The sequence below is a fragment of the Notechis scutatus genome, chromosome 6 (assembly GCF_049901735.1).
Source record: "Notechis scutatus isolate UNSWTSFEM ecotype Mainland chromosome 6, rNotScu1.2, whole genome shotgun sequence".
Classification (NCBI taxonomy): Eukaryota; Metazoa; Chordata; class Lepidosauria; order Squamata; family Elapidae; genus Notechis; species Notechis scutatus.
This window is the reverse complement of record NC_142014.1, coordinates 10,693,153-10,716,765: the sequence shown is the minus strand read 5'-3', so window position 1 is coordinate 10,716,765 and position 23,613 is coordinate 10,693,153. Positions and strand designations below refer to the sequence as shown.

Sequence of the window (23,613 nt, the reverse complement as noted above, 5' to 3'; positions counted from 1 at the left end):
TGGGATGAATTGGCTTAGGGTTTTCTGAAAACCTTAATACTAAATAACTTTCTATAAAACCCTATTGAGTATATAGAATTGGGGTTGTTTTAGCAATCTCTCTTTGCTCACAAAAGTGTTTTTTTTTCACAAGACACGTTATATTTGAGACAGATGAAAAGATGCTTCATTTCTGTTCAATTATGCAAGAATACATGGATAAATATTAGGAATTAGGCATGACTGATTGAGTAACAATTATTCTTCCTTAACCCAACCCAAATTATTATAGGACTGTTGTGAGGAAAATAGGAGGAAGAAAGAATACTATGTATGTTCGTTGCCTGTAATTTTTTATAAAAATGATAAAGGCAGGTTTAACAATCTAAAATATAAGAAAAAAATAAAAAAAATCATTAAGTTCAAAAATGATAAAGTATATAGTTTATATATAAGGCAGGCAAGGAAGCACCATACTTTTGTGGAAATATATGCATTTTTTGTAAAATAACCTTTACTTTTAAAAAAGACACTCTGTAAATAAACAACTTGATTGTATCTGTGCTTATCTTAAATCTGAACAAATAATTCCAGAATGAGTGAAACATTTAGTTTGCTACTGATTTCCCTGAAGAGAAAAGCTACATTTCTTTTGTTGACCTAAGGTTGCAATTTCATTTACAGCTTATCTGTTGTGGAACAAATTTCTTTTTAAGGATCTGGTGACATTAATTTCTTCTCTGAATGGTTCCTCCTCCCTTCCCAGTTTGGGAAAACATATTTCACCAGGCATCCAAAAGAAACCAGATTTTGATTCGGCACTCAAGAATTCAAGTTTCAATTATTTTAATCAAATCTAAAAATAGTATCTTCCAGAGGGATCTGTGTGCAAGTTTCCTAGGCTTTATTAGATTTTAATTACAGTTGGAGTAATAGTAATCTTAGGCTAAAAAAGCAAGGTTGTTGGGAGGTTTTTTGCTCAACTTTTCCTTCCAAATTTGTTTTGGAAGTAAATAATTTTTGAGAATGCTGTGTGTTAAAAGAAATTGTTAGCTGGTGGGAAATCACAATTTTAAAAAATTGGGAATGTTTTGCATATCGTATATGTCAGTTTTTTATTTTATTTCTCTAAATATTTTATTCTGTACACTACAGCATCTCTAATCACTGCTGAAGTAGAGGACAACTGAAAATCTCACTGCATTGCAATGTAAAAACAGAATCCAAATTGAATTATTCAACCTTATCACCATCATTACATTATCTCTAGTCCTTGAAATCTTTGTTACTGAGTTTAGGAAAAGCATGTGAAATATTTACAAATATGTTTTAGGTTGTTGTTCTGAATCGGAAGCTAGATATTCCAATCCATTCTCATTTTCTTCTGGCTTCTTTCTCATTTGCCCAGTATTAACATTTGTCCAATTAACTTGTTTGGTTATCCTTGGATTATTTTAAAAATCTGCTACTAGGGATTTTAATACTTCATTAAACCCTCATGTTTATTTGCTAATGTCTGACTCCTGAGTATATTAACTATATAAATGTAAGTCTTTGAAAAATAGACAACTTCGTTCCCAGCTTGGTCCATTGGACTAAAAATTGTAATGAACAAACATGTCCTTACCTTTATAAGCTGCAAGTATGAAGATGGAAGACAATGCGGAGAATTCTTTAGTCAGTATTTCTACGCTTCTTCCTTTCTTGAGAAACCGTGGGCACTTACAGACAATGAAATTCAAGGCCTTTCATGCCTTTCTGAGCTGAGGCTACAGCAACCACTGAGAGGGAGGTCATCATCCAGGCTGTGATATCAAAGCAGTTCATTCAGGATTTCTACTATGGAGAGAAATAGGGCAAGCAAATATGAGAGAGAAAGGAAAGAGATGGGGTAAGAATGTGAAAGTGAATAGGATTCCTATGGTATCTGTGCGTGTGTGCATCAGTGCCTGACTTCCAAGCAATCTTGGCCCCTGATGACCACATACATAAATCTTAAGATAGAAATAGAACTCACAGTCTGCTGACTTCTATCCCAGTACCTTTAACTATTATTCTAAACTGGCTTTTTTCATACTTTTTTTTTTCCTTTCTAGAGTTTTTCTCACAAGTGCAGGGTTCCATATATTTTCAGGTCAACCAAGTGTTGACGCATTGGGCTACAGGAATTGACCAAAGTGATTTGTCACCCAAATCTGACTTCATGACTGAGAGAGTATGACTGGTCCAAAAACAGCTAGCTGGACAGATTAGACCTCCCAATCTCCTGGTTTTCTATCCTGGTACCTTAATGACTAGACCAAAACTGTCTCTCTTCATACAAATACTAATGATAAAGAGTACTTTAGCTCAAGAATGTGTGCCTATGCATGTGTTGTATATTTAAATTGCTCTAGAATATCATGGGAATGATAGACCCTTCATATATAGTATTGCTAAACTACAACTCTCAATTACACATAGTATGACCAAAGATATAAATGATGGTGAATCTTTCAGCAATTCTGGAGGGCATAGATATCTTATCCTTGCTCTTTCATCTCCTCTAGAGAGGCCCATTATTTATTTATTCGTTCTAGAAAACAGCAATTTTGCTGATATAAATTTGTACGTATAATTGCATAGAACATACACTCATCATTCCTAACATCTATATCCTGTAAGTTTCTCATTTACCTTATACATGAGAATAATATACAGATAGTCTTTAGCTAATGTACATAATTGCGACTGGGATCTCTGTTACTAAGCAAAAACCACATGACCATTTTGACTTGAAACAGTAGTTTCGGTTCCAGTCATTAAGTGAATTGTGCATGGTCACTAAGCATTATATCATATGATCATGTCTTGCAACTTCCTGCTAGCTTCCCATTGACTTCACTTTTTGGCAGCTGGCAGAGAAGGTTGTAAATTATGACCATATGACCATGGGACATTGACCATTATAATTGTGCAATAGTTGCCAAGCACCCAAATAGCAATCACTTAACTTCAGGCTGTGATGGCTGCAACTTCAAGGATTGTCCAGAAGTCTTCTCAATCGGCTGTTGTAAGTTTGAATGAGTAGTTGCTAAGTGAGGACTATCTGTACATGCCCCAATCTATCCTGCCATGTCATACTGAGACCTTTTGCAACAGGAGCAAATTACTGGTAATTTCAGTCAATAAACCTATTGACACATAGCTCATTTTATGCAGATCTTCTTTTATTGGTTTAATACTTGCAGGTCAACAATGCATGAATATCATTGACAGAACCTTTCATTAGTTCATCACTGCCAAAGCCATAATAAGCATGAGATTTTACACATTGTCATTTTTCCCTCACACAGATGCTCCAAGGATTCTAGGATTTGCCTACGGTCAAGACAATTCAATCTCAATCTATTATTTTTATTTGGAGGAAATTATTTGAATGATTTTGAGGCAATAACAAATACTAAATACCGTATTTGCCGGCGTATAAGACGACTTTTTTGCCCCGAAAAACATGCCTCCAAGTGGGGGGGTCGTCTTATACGCCGGTATATCCACTGCCGGCTTTCGGATGCTTGTTGGACGCAGCGAAGGCGCCTCTGGCTTCCCGGATCCCCTGCGTCGCTTCCGCTTCATCCCGCTCGCCTCGCTCCGCCCGAGGCTGCAGCCTTCCTGCTCTTCCCACGGCCCCTGGCACTCCGCCCTGCCGCTGCAGCCCCGGGGATTTCTGGAGGGCGTTTCTGGTGGTGGTGGGGGGTCGTCTTATACGCCGGGTCGTCTTATACGCCGGCAAATACGGTAGTTGGCGCTTTTGAGCTCCCCCCTTTTAATTAATGGTAGAGGCCTCACCCAATTAATTTGGTTTAGTCCTAGAGACCACACTGAGGAGACAGAATAATATTGTCAGTAGGGATTGTGGGTAAAATAAGAAAAGGCAGCTTCCATTTGTTCTTTATTTGTATATACAGTAACATTAGGTGGTCATGTAGGTTGGAGATAAGAACATATTGCCTTTGAGATATTCTGATTAATTTGTTATGATGAATTTTCTCATTCTGCACATGGAGGAGGGGAGGGAAAGAAGGAACAAAGGGAAGGAAAGAAAGAAAAAGAAAAGAAAAGAAAGAAAAAGATAGACACTTGAACTCAAGTTTTCTTGCTGTTAAGAAATGCTTTTATTTTGAAAGAAACAAGTGGTTTAAAAAACTCTTAGATCACTTCATAGTAGCACAAAGTTCTTGACTAAGTCTCACCATAGAAATTGCACAATGTTACATTTATGCAGCCTTCCTATAAGGCACAAAACCACCGAAATGAAGGATCTTGTTTTCTTCTCTCATTTAGACATGAATCACATCAGCCAATATATTGAACATAAAAGGAATGACTGAATTTTTGCTTATGGAATGTTTTTTTCACACTTCCACTCTGGTAATGCTTGCTTGCTTGCCTCATATGTTATTGTGAAGTCAGCCTATAAGACATATTGCCCGCATGTTGATCACTGATCAGTGAAATAAAAAAAGCAATAATAAAGTGCAAGGTGTGCCTTGGGAAATTAATTTCTAGTAATGCTGTTAACAATGACAGAAAAGAGGAAATACTAAAAATGTTTACCATAAGAAAGATTGTATATTTTGAGGAGGAAAAAAAACCATTAAAAATGATTATGCGATGACTTTCCCCCATTTACTGCAAACAATTCTCCTAAGCTGATCTTGAAGATATAATAATTTCGCTCCCGTATTGCTTTTTTTCTAAATGATGGCTAGTTGTGGTCTTTGATTTAGTTCAGTTTATAAATCTGGCAGGGGGAAAGCTTCAGTCTGTCCTCCCATTTGTTTTGAGCAATGCATTAATTCCATTGTGTACTCAGAAGGGCCGTCTTGATAGGGCACACTCTTTTGCTGTAAATTTGTTTAGCTTTGTTCTATTCATATGTAGAAGAGTATGGGTAGTCCTCAAGTTACAACCACTTGTTAGGCCACAGTTCAAAGTCACAATGGTGAAGAATGAGGGGGATTTGTGATGAGTCCTCAGAGTTCACACCCTATGGTCATGGCAAATGATGACAATGTTACAGCAAGACATGATCATGTGATTGTTATTTCTAGCATTCCTTGTAGTTTCTTAGAAGCAAAGTCAGTGGGGAAGCTGGCAAGAAGTTGCTCCTACTCTAATATTTTTTTCACCAGCTCAAGGTCTCTAGCACCTATTAGCACTTGCCCCATGGCACTGCTCAGTAGTGCCTGTTCTTCCATGATACCTGTACATCTTCTTGCATTCCCTAGTGCCTGTTCTCAGTACCCATCCATAACTCTGCGACCGACATGCACCCAGCTGCCCTCTCTCTAGTACCTGCTTATGGCATGTGCCCACTTTCCAATACTCCATAGCACCTCCCTACATGTTATTTTAACAAGCATACTTGGATACTAAGATAGAATTAAACTCTAGTAGGAGTAGATAAATATACAAACAAATTTAACCACAGTTAAATCAGGAAATTTAGGGACACGGTGGCTCAGTGGCTAAGACTGTGGTTGATCAGAAAGGTCGGCAGTTTGGTGGTTCAAATCCCTAGCACCGTGTAATGGAGCGAGCTCCCGTTACTTGTCCCAGCTTCTGTCAACCTAGCAGTAAAAGCGTGTAGAAAAATAGGGACCACTTTGGTGGGAAGGTAACAGCGTTCCGTGCACCTTAGGCATTTAGTCATGCCGGCCACATGATCACGGAGACATCTTTGGACAGCGCTGACTCTTCAGCTTTGTAATGGAGATGAGCATTGCCCCCTAGAGCCTGAAACGACTAGCACATGTGTGCAAAGGTAACTTTTATCTTTACCTTAGGAGTAGATAAATATACAAAAAATTTAACTGCCATTAAATCAGGAAATAGAGAGAAAATATAAACAAAGGCAATGTTATCCAACAGATCAAAGTAGCATTGGAAAAAAAAAAAACTTTCCCAAATGCCTATGTTTTCCCTGCCAACGTCACCATATGGTTTCCTTTCTCTCAGAGCTTTGGCAGCCAGTCAGAAAACCAGTTCCTATAGTGCCTACTACTCTGAGGACCTGCATCCAACATTGTCTTAAAGTGGCTTTAAGAACAACAGGGCTTTCTCCCAAAGCAACAGTAAAGTACTGTCATCCAGAACAGCTTGCTATCTTAAAGAAGTGTTGATTACACTGTCAAACCACATTATGCCTTGGCGATTCTCTTGTCATAAGAAATTGGAGAAGGAGCGAGGTGGGGTGAGGAATGTTTCCTAGGGTGCCAGTAAGTGGCAGCAGAAGACCCAGAGGTCTTTTCCAATACTTTCTCTGCTGGAGAACACATGGAATTGGGTTTGGAGTTGTGGAACCAAAGCAGCTGTCCCCCCATTTCTTCCTCTTGACAAGGGAAAAAAATATGGAACTGGCTCTGTAGCCAGCAGCCCTACAATAAAGCTGTATTCCAGAAGACCACTAGATATGTGTATACAAAAGCAGTTCTAAGATGGAAGGATGGGCAAATGTGGACTGGAGAGCAGGTCAAACCTTGTGGGAATGGAAGTTGGGAAATTGGCTTTTCAACTGTGGAGAAGCAGCTCATTTTGGTGCCATGAGAACTGGCGCCGAAAAGACTTTCTCATTCTTCTTTCCCCACAACCGCTGCTAGCCACGAGTTGGCAAGTGTGTGTGTGTGTGTGAGAGAGGGCTTGTTATCACTGTGGGAAAGCCCTGACTCTTGTCACTGCCAAAAGGAAGATGGTCTTAAAAACCGATGACCAGGAATCTTATTAGGTTGCCCATAGTCGCTTTGGTTTGATGCACTTCAGAGGGACCAGTTGGTATCACTTAGGTGAGAGGAAGCTGGGAGGCACTTCTTTTGAACTGGAACAAGAAGATGCCGATGGTGGAGGGTTGGGGATGGATTGGAGATGCTAAATGACTGTAGGGCATTTTCACACCACTGCAAGCAAGAAAAATAGATCAGTCCATAGTCATCAAATAGTCTGTATGCCCTTCAATCCACTACAATATATTTACTTGAACTTGTTATTCAAAATGCAATAAGTAATATAGGTAGTCCACGACTTACAACAGTTTGTTAAGTCACCATTCAAAGATGCAACAGCTCTGAAAAAAAAAAGTGACTTATGATCAGTTTTCATACTTGCAACCATTCAAGCATTCCTATGGCCATGTGATTAAAATTCAGATGCTTGGCAACTGGAATATATTTATGACGGTTGCAGTGTCCCGGAGCGTTGTGATCACTTTTTGTGATCTGACAAGCAAAGTCAATGGGGAAGCCAGATTCACTTAATCATCAAATTTCTAACTTACCAATTGCAGTAATTCACTTAACTGTGGCAGGAAAGGTTAGAAAATGAGGCAAAACTCCCTGAAATGTCTTACTTAGCAACATAAATTTTGAGCTCAATTGTGGTCATACGTTGAGGAATATCTGTATTTACTGGAGCTTGCTTCTATGTACTCAAGATTTTATGCAAGTTAAGGCTCTTTCTATTAGAATTTAGTCTCTGTTCTATTACTCCTTGTATTCATAATTAGTGGGAGTAGTATTCTTATAGGTGTACCACCTAAAGTTCCATGTACATATTCTGGTGTTTGGGCTTAAAAAGAGAAACTTAAAGAATATGCTAGTATTAGTGAAGTTTTTGCAGCTCAATTTCCCTTCAGTTGGAAGCTAACAGAAATAATTTCTTATATCTATTCTGGAACTTGACCTAATCATCACATAGCTTAGGCTGACTTTTAAAAAGTCGAGACAGTATAATGACAATTTGGTATTGTAAGACACAGGCCTGTTGGTTCAATCTCATTAACTCACAAAATGGCCTTAAATAAACTACTCTCTGTGATACGAATAATAACACTATATCCAACGGGTTGCTGCCATTCTGGAGGGAGCAGGTTGTTGGAGCTGAATTCTTTGCATGCTTTCTCTTTTGTTGTAACTTTGGGCATTTGGGGGAGGGACTGGAAGGAAGCCCCAAGCCAGCTTAACCAAGGTTGCAATATCCTGAGATTGAACAACTATCAAGTTAACGCCTCAGAGTTTCTCAAAATGCCTTTGCGGCGTTATTATTGGCTCCTAGGGGATTGGGTGAGGCTTGAAGAGAAAAAAATAGCTTGATGTTTTGCATGGGCTTTTCAGATTCCACCTTACTTATCTGTAATCACTTTCTCTCAGTAAAAATTTCCTTTTGAACTGCTACCATTTGAAGAGTCACACTTTCTTGAGAAGATAGCTGTGGTAGGTCCTTACATTAGGCAGAACCTGCAAAGTGGTCAACCTGGAGAAGCACACAGCCCTACCATGGGGACCATGCAAACCATGTCCACCCAAGGCAGCATCCAAGAGGAACCTGAATGTTGGGGGGAAGCCTTCAGTAAGACTCATCAAGGAACCAAGGCTGGAGGATGGACAGAGGAGAAGCTACAAGCCTGGGGAAATCAGCAAAGCCCAGATGGTCCATCGGCGGCAGGAAGAAAGATGACTGGGAGGGGCGGACCAAGGGAGTCACCCTCATCCGAGGCAGCCGCCAATGTGACTGGAAAGAAGAATTGGAGGAAGAGGAGGAGGAGGTGGAAGGGGATGAACCCGATCATGCTGATCTCCTCATGAAGCAAGCCATGTGTTGCATGATGGATGCATTCGAGAACCTGAAAGCAGGGGAGGCATTGCTGCAGATGTCAGGTGATGGTGGCTGCTGGAGCCAAGCCAAGGAGTGGGAAGGGAGACTCTCATCCCTCAATATCACAGCCGTGGTGTCTGCCACCCTGGCCAAGACTGCTGCAGCTACGGTATTTCAGCCAAAAGATGCCAAGGGCCCCAACGTTCAAAGGTGGAGCAAGGTCTCAGAGGCAGTTTGAAGCTGCCTTAGCTGACCATAAAGCCATAAAGACTCCCCAGCAAGGGAACAGTCTGATGGCTGAATATACAGAGGAATTCCATAACCTGGCGTGCCGTCTCGACCGGCAGGAAGACATCCTCGTGAGCTGTTTCAAAGATGGGCTTAAGGATAACCTGTACGCCACACGCGTTGGGAGCTCCCCTCCTCTGCCTCCACAACTGGTCTGTGCTGGCCAAGGAAGTGGAAATTGACCAGACTTGAAACAAGTATTGTTTGGCCACAAATCTTGAAAGAAATCACCCCCTAAGAGGAAGAAAGAGTCAAGCAAAGTGCAAATCCAACTGGCATGCCCCACCACCGACTTCAAGTATGGCAGAAAAGGCCACCGAGCTGCTGAGTAACTACACCAGCTGCCCAGTGAAGAGAGTGGACCAGACCCAAGAGGGGGAGGCCTACGAAGCTGCTACCTTATAGAAAAGAAATGGCTCTGAAAAGGATGGAGGTCATAAGAGTTGCTTTTATATATTTTTTATATTTTATAATAACCCTTGCCCTATAGAGAGGAAGGAACTTCGACCCCACCAAACAATGACATGGAATCTGACAACTACAGCTTGATGTGATGTCTCTTTCATGGGGGGCAGCATGTCAGGTCCCCAATGGGATGCTGCCATTCTGGAGGTGGAGGGGGCAGGTTGTTGGAGCTGAATTCTTTGCCTGCTTTCACTTTTGCTGTAACATGAGGGATTTTGGGAGGGGCTGGATGAATAGGCTGCTTCCCAGCCAGAGCCAGCTTACCCAAGGTCGCAGTGCCCTGAGAGTGAACTACTATCAAGTTAACATCTCAGAGTTTCTCAAAATACCTTTGTGGCATATTATTGAGTACTGGTGAACTGGGGGATTGGGTGGGATTTGAAGAGGGGAAAAAGCTTGATGCTTTGTGTGGCTTTTCAGATTCCACCTGACTTCTTTGCAATCACTTTCTCTCACTTTCCTTTTGAACTGTTACCGTTTCAAGAGTCGTGCTTTCCTGAGAAGATAGCTGAGGCAGGACCTTACACATACTATCTAAAACAATACTACCAGTTCCTGCTAAGTTCTCATTCAACTTTATTCATTACTACCACCTTCTTGGTGACAAGTGTTGCTATAGGTCCATAAACATTTTTGCAGCTTGATTAATTTAGCAGAACAGCTGATCTTTTGCATTGAGTTCACTTTTGTCCATTAATTTCAGTGGACTTCGTTTCAGAGTAACTCAGTAGACCAGCTAATTTTACTTGTCTGTGTTAGAAATTCAAAGTTCATACAAGGCGCCGTGGTAGAAAAGAACATAATCCCTTGAGCGATATTGCCAGGTTGAGGTGAATGAAGTGAGTGGTATAGCAGTTCTTGTGCTTTTACATGGCCTTGTGCAAGTAATATATGGAATTTGATGTAATTTTGAAGCTGATCAGAGTCACCTGAACAGAGATGGATGGCAAATAATTTTGATAAATCAATAAAATCATTTTTCCATGTTGTATAAGGCATAGAACAGAGGTCTCATTCTCGCGGCCTGCGGGCCAATTGCGGCCCGCAGGACGATATTCTATGGCCCCCACCATGATATGAAAGTATAACATTTGAGGATATTTTTTTAACAACGTTTTTTGTGGAATCCCTTATGCGGCCCAGCCTCACCCAGACTCTGCCTCCAGCGGCCCCCAGGTAAATTGAGTTTGAGACACCTGGCATAGAATCATTCTTTTTTATGGATGGTCTGTTATGCACATAGAATGAAGTTTCTAATTTTTATGGCTATCATCTTATATTTTAGAAATCAAGACGGGCTTATTTATAATTCTTACTGCATGATTATCTTTTAACATTCTGCAAAATTTGTTCGTTTGCTTGTAAAATTTCAGGGGCTTGAAGTAGCTTTTTGACTATTTTCATTTGTCCAGTCTGAAGCCAAACTAGAAGTGGACGAGTTGGATGGTTGCTGATAAACAGCAGTCTTGTAATGTGGTTGATAACAGGATTAGATTTGCCAGGGCCAAAACGGTTGTAAGGCTATCCCTAGACATGCTATTTTCATATCTAATTGGGGAATTCTGAGAAGTTGAAGTCCACATATCTTAAAGTTGCCAAGGTTGAGAAACATTGGGTTGGAGGAAAATGTAACATGGCTTTGTGACCTTTGCATGGGGAGTCCAAGGGAGCACACAGCCATGGGACGGGTCCATGCCCACCCTTCGCCTTTTCAGTTGATTTTTTTAACAGGACTTAATTATTCGTGCCCCTTTCTAAAAATTGCTCAATGTTGAAATTTTAATTCTAACATTTTAATTTTTATATATAGATTTTATATGCTGGCATTTAATTGTACACTGCCCGGTGTAAGAGATGGACAGTTCAGAATTGTGAAAAATTAATAAATAAGTGGACTTGGGGAGAGTTTTCATTGGAATCATTGCACTCCATTCCTATTTCCTATTTCCTTAGTGCTATTCCACCTCCCCCCCGTTTTTCATGAGGCTGTATTCAAGTAAAGAATAAAGATACTTTTGAGACAGATTCCACTCTTGTTGATTAAATGGAGCACTCCCTAATGCAGTCTTTCCCTTTCAAAAGTGCAAAAGTTTTCTTTTTCCTTTTGTTCAAGATTTTTTTTTTTTAAATTACAGTCTAGTCTCCAGCTCCTCTTTGGGAATCTCATCTATGGCTTAGCCAAGGCTGACCCTTCTTGGCTACTAAATGTAGACAAGGGCAGTTTTCTACCACCACAACAAAAAAGAACATTTAGGAAATTAAGACCCAACTAGTTTGCTCAATAATACAGCCCAAATGTTTTAGATTTTTTAAAATAGTCAAAATCATGCTTGCTTTGTGCTTTTGTTTAAAGGAGCTATATATTTGTTTCTTTGTGGGGTTGCATGGCTAGAAAAAAAACACCTTTCTAAGACTGACTTTAGTTTAAAATAATAAAAAATGGAATGCTTTTTTTTTTTTTGTTCTGCAGTATTTTGGAAGTTTGCTTGTGATATTCTGCATTGAACTGGCCTGTGGTGTTTGGACCTATGAACAGGAAATTACAGTGAGTATGTGTATAGGAAAATTGATCGTGTTTAGAGACTTTGATTCTTTTAAATATTCAATTCTTGATATAATTCCTTCCTTCAAATATATGATGTTTTATTGAACATGAAAGTAAATTCTATGAAAATTACTTGGAGTGAGCTTTAATGTGATCCATTTGGGATTGATCTTAGGGATTGGCCTTATTATATAAATGGAAATTTTTGTTCCACATTAAAAAAAAACTAGCTATTTCTAGTTTAGATAAAAAAGAATTTCTGTTTATTATATTGTATTATTATATTATCGGATCAGATCAGATCATAATATTTTTATTACATGCTGTAGCAGTATATCCTTTTTAAAAAAAAATATGGACCTGATTCATATATTTAGATAATTTGTAATCAAGGTGAATAAATTAAGCTAGTGTATTAATAAAACTTGTTTTGTTTTATTAAGTCACAGTTGGCTTCATGTTGTTTCCGTATGATAGAGAAGAGCAAAATATTCACTGTGGGCCGGTTAAGAGCTTTATTAATGTCTGCCTAATCATATAAACTTGATCAATCCAGTTTTGCCTATTTGTCAAAAATTCTTTGGGTTTAAAAACGTAATCTGTTTCAGTAGCACTTTCCATCATTGTTCAAGTGAGTTGTGTGTGGAAACAATATTCATTGTCATTATTGTACCATGCCTCTTCTTCCAGTGCTCTGAAGAAGTTGAATCTTTATAATCTGTAGAAAATGACTAGCCACTCAATCCAATCCAGATAATATTTGCTGTTGGGTGCGATTGGAACCATAGCTAGCAAAATTATGTTGGTCTCCCAATATGAGAATTATACTATGGTGTTGTGACTGTTGTTGGACAAAGAGTGGGAAGACCCAGTTTAAAGTCCCCCTCAGCCCTGGGAAATTCATCGGGTGGCTTTGGATAGGTGCTCTTTCACAGCCCAACCCAACTAAATATTGAGGAAAAACGAGAAGAGGTAATGCTATTTACAATGCCCTGAGCTCTTGGAAAGAAGGTAGGGCATTACTTTGACAAAGGTGTGCAATAAATACCTATTGACCGAGATGTAAACCCTGGTGTGTTCATTAAATTTTATTTTCAGAAATGTGACTGCAGAAAAACAGCCATCCTACTCATTCACATGCAAAATCTTAAAACCATACCTTAAAAAAAAAACCTTACTCAACATATTTAGCATTACTTATTAAAGTTCAAGCAAGATTGTATAGCATTATACATTCAGAAATGTAGGCAACCACATTTTTGAATGGGTGTTTTTCTGTAAATATAGATGTTTGTGCTAAAACCACAGCTTTGTTAAAGAGGCAATTCTCTCCTTTCCCTTTTCAAGCTAGAAAAGTGATTCATTTCTTGCAGACGAAAAGTATAATTAGAATGAAGAAAACAAACTGGCATGTTATTGTGCTAGCTGTTGAATTCTCCTGTCTTCTTTTTCCATTTGGTACTTATTTATGAAGAGAATGATGTGCAGAGTTGCTAAAATAGATCAAACAGCAGCAGTCATGCCCTTCCTTCCTTCCTTCCTTCCTTCCTTCCTCCCTCCCTCCCTCCCTCCCTCCCTCCCTCCCGCTCTCCTCCTCCCCTCCCACTGGAATGAAAGGGATTCCTGGCACTTCTTTCATCTGAAATATAGCCTGCTAATAGTTTTCATCAAAATTCATTCCCCTGCTATCTATGCATTCCACCGAGAGGCTATCATTCTAAATATAACTACAGTTAAAAATATTATTTTCTCTAAATGTCGGAATAAAAATGGAAGCATAGCCACGTGTGTTTCATTCACCCCATGAGTTCTGCTCATGTCCTCGGAGAGTTTTATGGAGAAATGCTTCAAGAGAATTGAGGCTTCTTGCCAAGGTACAAGTTGAAAATGTTCACAAGGAATAGGCATTTCTTTAGAAGGGTTAGTAGCTGAAGAAAGAGCCTCTCCAGTGGGCCTTACTCTAGCTGGATAGATGAATGCCTGCACGAAGGAGAATCAATAAAACCCAGGGGTTGAAGGATGATAATAGCTCTTCTTTCTCTGGATGAGAGACTTGTACATTTCTCTTTTTATTTGGGGTTCTTTAGCAATTACTATCTGAATTAAGTCCCTATTATCTTTCATTCGGCACATCTATAAAATGCTGTCAGCAGCTGGCAAAATCTGGAATTACTGGAATTCACTCACCTATTACTGGTATGTTTTGAAATAAGTATATTTATTTATCATATTTGTATAACTGCCCATCTCACATGAAAGGAAGTATATTTTAAACCAGACAACAGAAAATATTGCTTCATTTCAGTGTAACAGAACAAACAAGAACTTGGTATCCGATTGGTCAACCAAGGAATGTATCCGTTTTACCAGGGGTGGGATGCCAGGTGCTTTGCGCGGCACGGCTGAGGTTGAAAAATCAGGAATAAAGTGGCTTTCCAAACACTGCGCACCCGCGCGCAGCGCTTTTCAGCTGTCCGGGCGGCACAGCTTAATGGTTTTTATACATGCACGAAGCGCGCAAGCACATGCAAAACATAGTCATCAAACCGGTAGTAACACCGGTTGAATCCCACTCCTGCGTTTTACTAATCTCATAAATGAACAGGTAATCCTCAACTTAGAACAGTTTATTTAGTGACTGTTCAAAGTTACAATGGCACTGAAAAAAGTAAATTATGACTGGTTTCCACCTTTATAGCATCCCCATGATCATGTGATCAAAATTCAGATGCTTGGCAACTGGTTCATACTTATGACCATTGCTGTGTCCCAAAATCATGTATGTTCCCCTTTTGTGAACTTTTGATGAACAAAAGCGACGGGAAAGCTAGATTCACTTAACAGTTGTGTTACTAACTTATCGGCTGCAGTGATTCACTTAGCAATTATGGCAATAAAGGTTGTAAAATGGGGCAAACTCACAGATGTCTCACTTAAGAACAAAAATGTTGGGCTCAATTGTGGTCATAAGTCAAGGACTACTTGTGTAAACCTGTGTACATTAAATCATTGCATTGCATTTTTTTAAGATGCCAACCTCCTCCTTCCTACTCTTAGATATGCAATTTTTTTGTTTTAAGTATATTTGTTCTATCATAAAAGGTAAAATACAAAACAGAAAAACAAACAAAACAAAACAAAACCATACATCCAGCACTAGCAACAACTAAAAAGAAAAGAAAATTGGTGTACAGAAAAGGAGAAAATGGTGATCCAAATATAAAATAAATTGTTGTTTCTTTATAAATGAAAGATTTTTTTTGTATACTTGTATGAGCAATTTCAAGTGATATAAATTATTAACAGTTAATAATAATGGCCTGTCTGTCATTGCACTTGGATTCAAATTTTCATTTAAATCAAACGAAGTGTATTTTAAAAAATCAATGCAAACTTTTGGTTGAATGATTGGAAAAAGAGTTTAATTTGCAGAACTATCCATTCAGCAAATGGAATTCTTATCCTCTTGAATACAAGGTTCTTCAGGGGACAAAATTAAAACTAAGATAAAATATTTGGTTTTATTGTGTTTCACTAAGCTTTTTAAAAATGTTCATTCTTTTTAATCTTAGTTTGATCCTTTTTTTAAAAAGTAGCATTTTGCCATGAGCACATTACAGATGCATTTTCCATAATGCATATTTATTTTATTTTTTGTCTTCAGTTGTATCATTAATTATCATTTCAGTCCTTTTAATAACTTTCAATATTTGAAGGAAAAGCAGATTCAAATATGAGATCATGTTTTATACTACCTATCTCCATACATTGTCACATTGCAGTTTTCTATATTTGTTTATTACTGCGCAGATATTTGTTGTTTCAAGCACACTTTGTGTGTTTTTCCATTGACATAGTTATACCTTTCCTTTTTTTTTTAGTATTTTCTTTTCTACTTACATTATACAGTATTTAATTTACACACCTTCATTGTCTCCATCTGTTGTAAAAGACAACACTTTGCCTTTGACACCTTACTTAAATAAACATTCTTTGTTCTGCATATATAGTATACTGTATTCAGTATACTTATCTTGAAGCGATGTCATAACTTTCTCCAATTTAGCATCCTTCAGATGAACTGAAACCAAAACTTTCAGAAATCCTGCCAAATCTACCACATCTTCAGGACGCTAGTTTGGGAGATTCTAGTTTAAATAAATATGTATGTAATTACTGATGATACACTGTCTTGTTTGCCTTTGTTTTTATGCTATTATTGTTTTTATATTCCACCATTGCAGATTTTTGGCAGAGTTAGTTTTATTGTTTTGATTTTTTTTTATTCTTGTAAAACAACTTGAGTTGACTTGAATTCATCGGACAACATATACGAATGTGTAATACATAAATGTTACCTAAAAATACTTGCAACTTTTTTTCTAATATATTTTTCTGCACACTGATTTGGTATTTTATTAAGGTAGGGAAATGAAACTTGAACTGAACATCCTGTTTCAATTTGTGTGAGCACCTTTCTTCTATCAGTAGACATAACTGAGAATCTCAGAAAGTGTTCTACTGCACTGAGTAGATGGTTTTATTTCAGGAAATATATTTGCCATTTGATTCCAGATTATGATTCATGGTTTAAATATGGGCCAGGAAAATATGATGCATGAGATATCTTGGAACTTAGTCTTTATCAGTCTTGGCCAACATGGTTAACAATCATGGATGATTTACACTGAATCCAGCTGTCAGGGTTCCGACCAATGCCCTAATAAAATTAAGAGTCTCAAGCCATTTAGCAAGAATAATCCAGTTGTTTATTAGGAGCTCCATGTCAGCAGTACCTAGGTGAAGCCAACTCTGGCTTCACCCAATTCCTGCCTTGCCTCTGATCCTGTTTTCCCTCCCCCTAGAGTGTGTTACAGTCACATTCCCCAACGAAGCAATTTCATGGCTCGTAGAAATCACTCCCTCCAGCTGTTGTGGGTTTCCGTGGAGACGGCCTTGGCTTCGGCTGGCTTGGCTGTGTCTTGTTTTGACTGAGGTGTGAATTCCTTGGTGCATCTGTGAGGTGCAATTCCCATCCTCCTGCCTATGGCAAATTAGGAGCAGGTCGGGAAAGCTTCGCGAGTTAACATTAGCTATATCTTGGAAGGCTACAAGTTCTCCATCTCTGATTTAGAAGTTACTACATCTCCTTATCTCTTGTATGAATTAAATTATTTGTTATAAAGAAGAAACTAGGCTCAAACTGATTCCTCAGATCCAGAGAACAGTAAAAGTTTCTGCTATTTCTCATGAGGCATAAAAGAGAAGAGGAAAAATAAGGGAGGAAGATGGGTGAGGTGGCCTTATTACAGTTTGTCATTATCGCAGGAAAACCTTGTTTCCTATTATCACAAAAGTGAACTGGTTCATTTTTTTTGGGTTGAAAGTAATATAACATGTCTAACTGGGAAGATGTGCTGCTTCATTCACAGGGATTGTTATTCATAGCACAGATTTTGAGTCAATACTGGGAAGAACATTACTTTTTCACTATTAGTTTTACTAGCGAAACAACTGAATCTAAACAAAATAACTGGCCAAAATCAATCTATACTGTATAACAATTTTATGTCAATTTAGTGGAAACCCAAATGCCTAAAGAAGAGCTTTTTAATGCAGGGATTAAAAATTTGTCTGGGATGATTTAAAGACTTGGGGTGAAGGGTTGGACTCCAAGGTCTCTTCTAGCTCTTACATTCTATGAGCCTTTTTTTTTTTAACGGCTGGGTGGAGGTGGGAGTAAAGGACTGATTTGTTCCTTATTTGATAAATGATATTTTTCATGTAGAATGCATTTTTGCATTCAGTATATTCCAAGTATTAGCTCAGGGGGGCACGGATGGGGGGCATGAAAACAAGTTGGTGTAAGGTTAGGCCTGGGCATTTTTGGAAATAAATCTTATTTAGAAATCCAGAAATATTTTTATTTGCTTGATACAAAAACACTGATAATAGACAAATCATGCAGTTATCTTTATTCTGGAATCTCCAGACAGTTTGTTGCAGTGTGTTATTTTCTTTACATTAAAAGTGTGTGAGTGTGTGTATGTGTGAGTGTGTGTGTGAGAGAGTATATGTGTGTGTGTGTGTGTGTGTGTGTGTGAGAGAGAGAGCGAGTGAGTGAGTGTGTGTGTGTGTATCCACCACATGTGGTTATCTTTTTATTGGAAGTGGGAAAATTATCTGGATTTGAAGGATGCCCCTGGCAAAGAAGGACTGTAGCTGTATGTTCACAATATCTTTCAATCACTTGCATTTACAGCTGAAATCAACAATAACCAAGCTATAAGTATGAACATTGATGTTACTGAACAGCAGCATTTTTACCTGAGATGCCAGCTGGTAGTTACAACAGTGTTGTGTAGATGATCAGGCATTCCTGGAGATCTTCATTTAAACTTAAGACTGAAATTTTAGTTGTGTTCCTTAGAGAGTTAGGTTAGTTTAAGCACCTCTTTTTCAAGTTCATGATGTAAATGGAAAGGTTTCCAGGAAGATTGCAGAGCTAACCAATTATTTCCAATTATGTACAGTGGTATCTTGGTACTTGGCATTAATTCATTCTGGGAGGTACAACAAGTATTAAAAAGGTCAAGTCTCAAACAAATCACATGACTTGCCATGTAACCCATATAATTTTCTGTCCCTTTTCCTTATATCAATGACCTTCCCAGCATGGCCAACTTCCGGCTATGTAGCCATCCTCACGCCTTTTGCAATGATCTTCCCAGCATGGATGACTTCCTCTCCATTCCTCACAGCTGTCCCCCTCTTCTTATAGCAGCACGTTGAAGTACTAAACAAAGGTCGAGTACTGGGACAATATTTTCATGTCAAATGCGTTGAAAATCAAATGTGTTTTGAAGCAGTTTTATACCCAGGTACCTCTGTAGTTGCAGTAGAATATCCTCAGGTAACCTAGCAGATATTATTGAAAGGTAGTTTCCAGTTTTCCCCAAGTTTGCCATTCAACATGGTACTCAATATCATGGCATTGGGCCTGCCATGGGGCAATATAGAATAACTCCACTTCTTCCATGCAACAATTGTTCAGCTATTTGAACACTTCTTTTGTATGTTGTCTCAGTTATTTTTTTTCTGTACCCATGTTTTTTTCAGCATAGGAGTTAATTTCCAGATTCCTCAACATCTTCATTGTTTTCCGCTAGACTTGTTCCAATTTGTCCCTGTCCTTTTTAATCGTGGTGCCCAACGTACACACAATATTCCAAGTGATAGGATAAAGTGGGTTAATAACATCCCATAATCTGGATTCTGTAACCTCTGTTAAGAAACCCAAGGTAGCATTTGCCTTTTTAGTGGCTGCATCACACTGCTAACTTATGGTTAATAAAACACCTGGATATATATCTTAAACTGGTCCTTTTTGAAGTTGAAAAAAAAATACTGTATTAGTATCTAATTAGCACAACTTGGAAATGCGAAAAAGAATTTTTTTTAAGTATTAATGTTGCAAAATATATAATTTACTTTTAAAAAAGCAATCAATGGAATAAACATAATGAAACTATACATCAACATATTGATGTATTTCAAAACATCAAAGCCAATTGATTATTTTATTGATTTATTCCTTTGATCAACTCTTGCATTGTCTATAAAAAACAATAGCTGGGTGTTTGAGGGTTTTATTTATTGAAGGGTCTACTTCCTGTAGAAGATAAATGAACCCGCTATGTATATTTGGTGCTGTAATCAATAATGTTAACATTGTAAATGATATTGGAACCAGAATTCATATGCTTTGAGGCTTTATTACAGAATAACTGAACATATGATGTTGTAAAATTCTCTCACGAAGATAACCTTGAAAAGGAGATTAGTTTGAGCAACACCAGATGAATGTGTTATAAGTAATATGTAAACATATTTCCATTAATTTCATGGCTCATGGTCTGAGGATGGGAAATGTTCTCTCTTTGCACATCTACTTAGAAAATTGCTTCAGAAGTATATTTAACAAGCAATTTCTTCAGTTGCTAATGTGTTATGTTTACAGCTTCCTGTTGTGGCAGTTGACCATTCTTTTATTTTTTCCTCCCCCTCAGGTCCCTGTACAGTGGTCAGATATGGTAACTTTAAAAGCCAGAATGATCAATTACGGCTTACCGCGTTATCATTGGCTGACCCATGCTTGGAATTTCTTCCAGAGGGAGGTTAGTGATCAAGCAGTCAATAATCATGTCTGTGAATTATAAATTACATTTATATGTAGTCAAATTAAATGAGATAGATGTGATTTTTTTCTTCTTCTCCTAAGTCCTGTTACAGTTGTAAATGTGATGGAAAGGAATGCATAACTAATTCCAATAAATGAATCAATATAATGAATAATCTGCTCCCACCTCCTGTCCACATGATGGATAGGAAACTGCCACATAGTTAAGCTAAAGATAAACAGCAGGAGAAGGCAGTTACTGATTTTGCCTTGATTTTGAGTATGTCTGAAGCTGGGCAAAAATTATAACCACGATTAGTAGTAACAATTTACCAGGCTATCCTGCTTCATTCAACTGTCCATGGTTAAAATTATGATTTTAATCTACATGAGCCATATAGTACTGGAGTTGATGCCGTTGAGCCTTCAACTCCAGTACTATATGATGGCAGGGTTACTTTTCATAGTAAAAGGAATGGTCTGCATAAATTATGGAAAGGAAAGAACTTAACATGTTCCTGATGAAAAGATCTTATACGCTTTGAAGGCCTTGATTTAAAATGTATTTGAAAACTTCAGTGTTTAAATTTAAGCTCTGGAAGTAAAGTCGAAGAAAGCCTAATTATTTCCAGAGAATTACAAGCAATGTTTCCATAGATTGTGTGATAGGGTCCAGTTTTATTTCTTGCATTTAACTGATGGTGGAACAGCACAAATTTGTACATTAATGGAAACAAGGTCACAGAAGAATATTAACAAGATGAATAGAAAGTTAATAAAATATTAACAAGAAAATAGAAAATACATGGAAGTATGAATAAAAAAGCCATTTGTTTTCAGATACTTCTTCCCGATCAGACACAGTTTTAAGTATCAGTCATTTTCTTGAAATCTGTACATTTAAAAATTTCTTGGCTGAATTGGTAAGTTTGTTTTAGAAACATTAAATAGGAAAGCAAATGCAATTAATGAACTACATTCTTCAAAAGCTCTGAATCTATTGAGGAAAAATACAGAGCCATGGTTCATCTTTTTTGATGCAGCGGGGGGCGGGGGGGAAACTTTAAAAACCCCTGGTTTATTTTTCCTGGGAGAAAAGGGCCTTATTCTCTTTGCACTTTGGTGTTCTGTTTTAAGAATTGTAACCTTAATGAGTGTTGGGCTTCTAAGTGCTGAAATTGTTACAGAGAGCACTTGTGGTGAGAAACAGTTATGGGTGCTAATTACAGACAGCTTTTTTTTTCTGTTTCATTGGGCAAATGAGAAGATTATGACCCTCATTATTACACCAATCGCAGGAGAAAATGTGCAGTAATTTTAAAGAAAAAATTAAGAAATAAATAAACATTCCTTAGTGGCTTAGTTTAAAATTATCTTTCTGGAGAAGCTCTCTGGTGTAACCCTAATATTGGTGCATTCACTGAATGATTCTGATTATTGTTAAACCTGCTATTGCTATGCTATGTTGTGAACTTTTTAAACTTTTAATATTTGTTTGCTGCCTGTTGAATTGAAGGGTTAGAATTGAATGGATTTGGCAGATTGTACTGAATTGGCAGATAAATGTTGTAAATAAATAAAGGCTAACTATGGACATGCCAAAAACACTTACATGGACACACATGAAAATTGATAGAAGAGACAGATGTTGTTACAAACTGAGGCCAGGGCCACAGAAATGCCACTGCTGTACTGAATAGAAATCTGAACAAGATTTCTTCAAAGTCATCTGGTCTATGCAGAGACAAATTCCCAGTTGCCCTTTAACCAATGCTTTCCAAGTTACCTACAAAAATATTCTTAAACAAATCTATAAAACATAGCTAAGCTAAATACAAGAGATGCAGATTAGATATATCAAAATACCAGACATCAATGACCAGAGTAACAGAGCAAAAGAAATTTGTATTTTCATCCTGAGATGTTTTATCCCAATTGGATTCATACATGCAGTTCTTAGTTCTATGAGGAGCCATGTTGAATGTAATATTGGGCCTCTCACCACACATAGCATGTGTTGTTATAAAATATGGGTGCCAATGGGCTGTTTATCTAATATTTGGTTTGAGATATTTTACATAGATATTTGCTATGCGTGTCCATGACAAGGAACTTGGTGAAACCTTCCATATTTAAATCACTGTATCTAAATGCTCTAATTTCACTTGAGTATGTGCTCTCCTGAAATGCTCGGGGATTTTGCATTTACAGATAGTCCTTGCTTAGTGACCATTCAAAATTGTGACAGCCACTGCCCCCCAAAGGTACTTAACCCGATTTTTGAAGTTCTGAAGGCCATAACCCCCACTCCCGCCTGTGGTCACACGGTAGCATTTTGGGTACCATGGCAACTAGCTTGCAGCTGTGGCCATTTGTAGCATCCCACAGACACATGTCTGTGATTTTTGATGTTTTTGCAAGTTCCCAGAATTTACTTCGAGGTTCTGGCAAAACAAAACAAAACACTTTAGATAAAATGGATTTGCTTAATGACCTCCACATTTGCTTAACAACCACTACATTCGCAGGAAAAAAGGTCATAAAATTTTATGCAATCATGAGGGGATTCGCTTAATGACTGTAATGACTTACTACCATAATTCCTGGCTCAATTATATTTGTAAGTCAAGGACTACTTGTAGATATTTTTCCATTTTAAAGGTGTGTTTATAGTAGCACTGCCATTTCAATAAAATGTACCTATCTTTCTTTGAACTTCTACATTTAAAAGTTTTGGATTTTAACCCTTTTTTAGACAGCTGGACAAGAAACATAAATGCTAGAATTCATCATATACTTTGCTTGTTGGACAACCTGAAGGATTTTAATCTGTAATTTAGTCTGTTCCATCAGTCACAGATTTGGGTGCCTTTGATATTCCATAAAAATATTATTCAGAAATCTGGGAATGGGCAATTTTGGTTTCCTGTAGATTTTCCATCTCAGCTTCCACTCTCCCAAAGTAGCTGTCTCAAAACAAAATAAATATTTGTTTGTTAATTTATTTATATTTATCCTGCCTTTATTGTTTTTTTTAATAACTTAAGGTGGCGTACATATCTCACACTCCTTTCTCCTCCAGTTTTCCTCATAACAACAACCCTGTGAATTGGGATAGTCTGAGGGAGAGTGACTGGCTTACAGTTATCCAACTGGCTTCCATGCCTAAAGCAGAATTAGAACTCACAGTCTCTTGGTTTCTAGCTTGATGCTTTAACCACTGACTAGACCAAACTACGCTCTCATTTTTTATTTTTTATTCATTATTTTTTATTTATTTTACATTAGAAAACCAGTAAGATCATTAGTCCTTTGGCCAATTGTTACATATCATTTAGAAATCTAGATTCTGTCATGAGGATTAGAAACTTTTTCTAGCACAGAAGTGACAGTTTATACATTAGATTTTTCCTGCTATAAACTTCTGTAAATTATACCCAAATTCCAATCACATTCTCTTGCCAAATATGCAAATCTAACTTTTGAAACAGACATATTTGTGAAATGCATTCTAGGTAGGTCCAAAGCA

At 37.7% G+C, this 23,613-nt stretch overlaps 1 protein-coding gene across 2 annotated transcripts in view; it reads left to right on the top strand.

Annotated features, from left to right (window-relative positions):
* Window positions 1-23,613, top strand: part of TSPAN12 (tetraspanin 12) — a 63,876-nt gene that overhangs the window by 32,332 nt on the left and 7,931 nt on the right. The window contains exons 4-5 of one of the 2 annotated variants that reach the window (XM_087969354.1): window positions 11,831-11,905; window positions 19,975-20,082. In XM_087969354.1, coding sequence (XP_087825480.1) covers window positions 11,831-11,905; window positions 19,975-20,082 — 183 coding nt within the window. The remainder of the gene's footprint in view (window positions 1-11,830; window positions 11,906-19,974; window positions 20,083-23,613) is intronic. The other variant, XM_087969355.1, reaches the window with a different exon arrangement.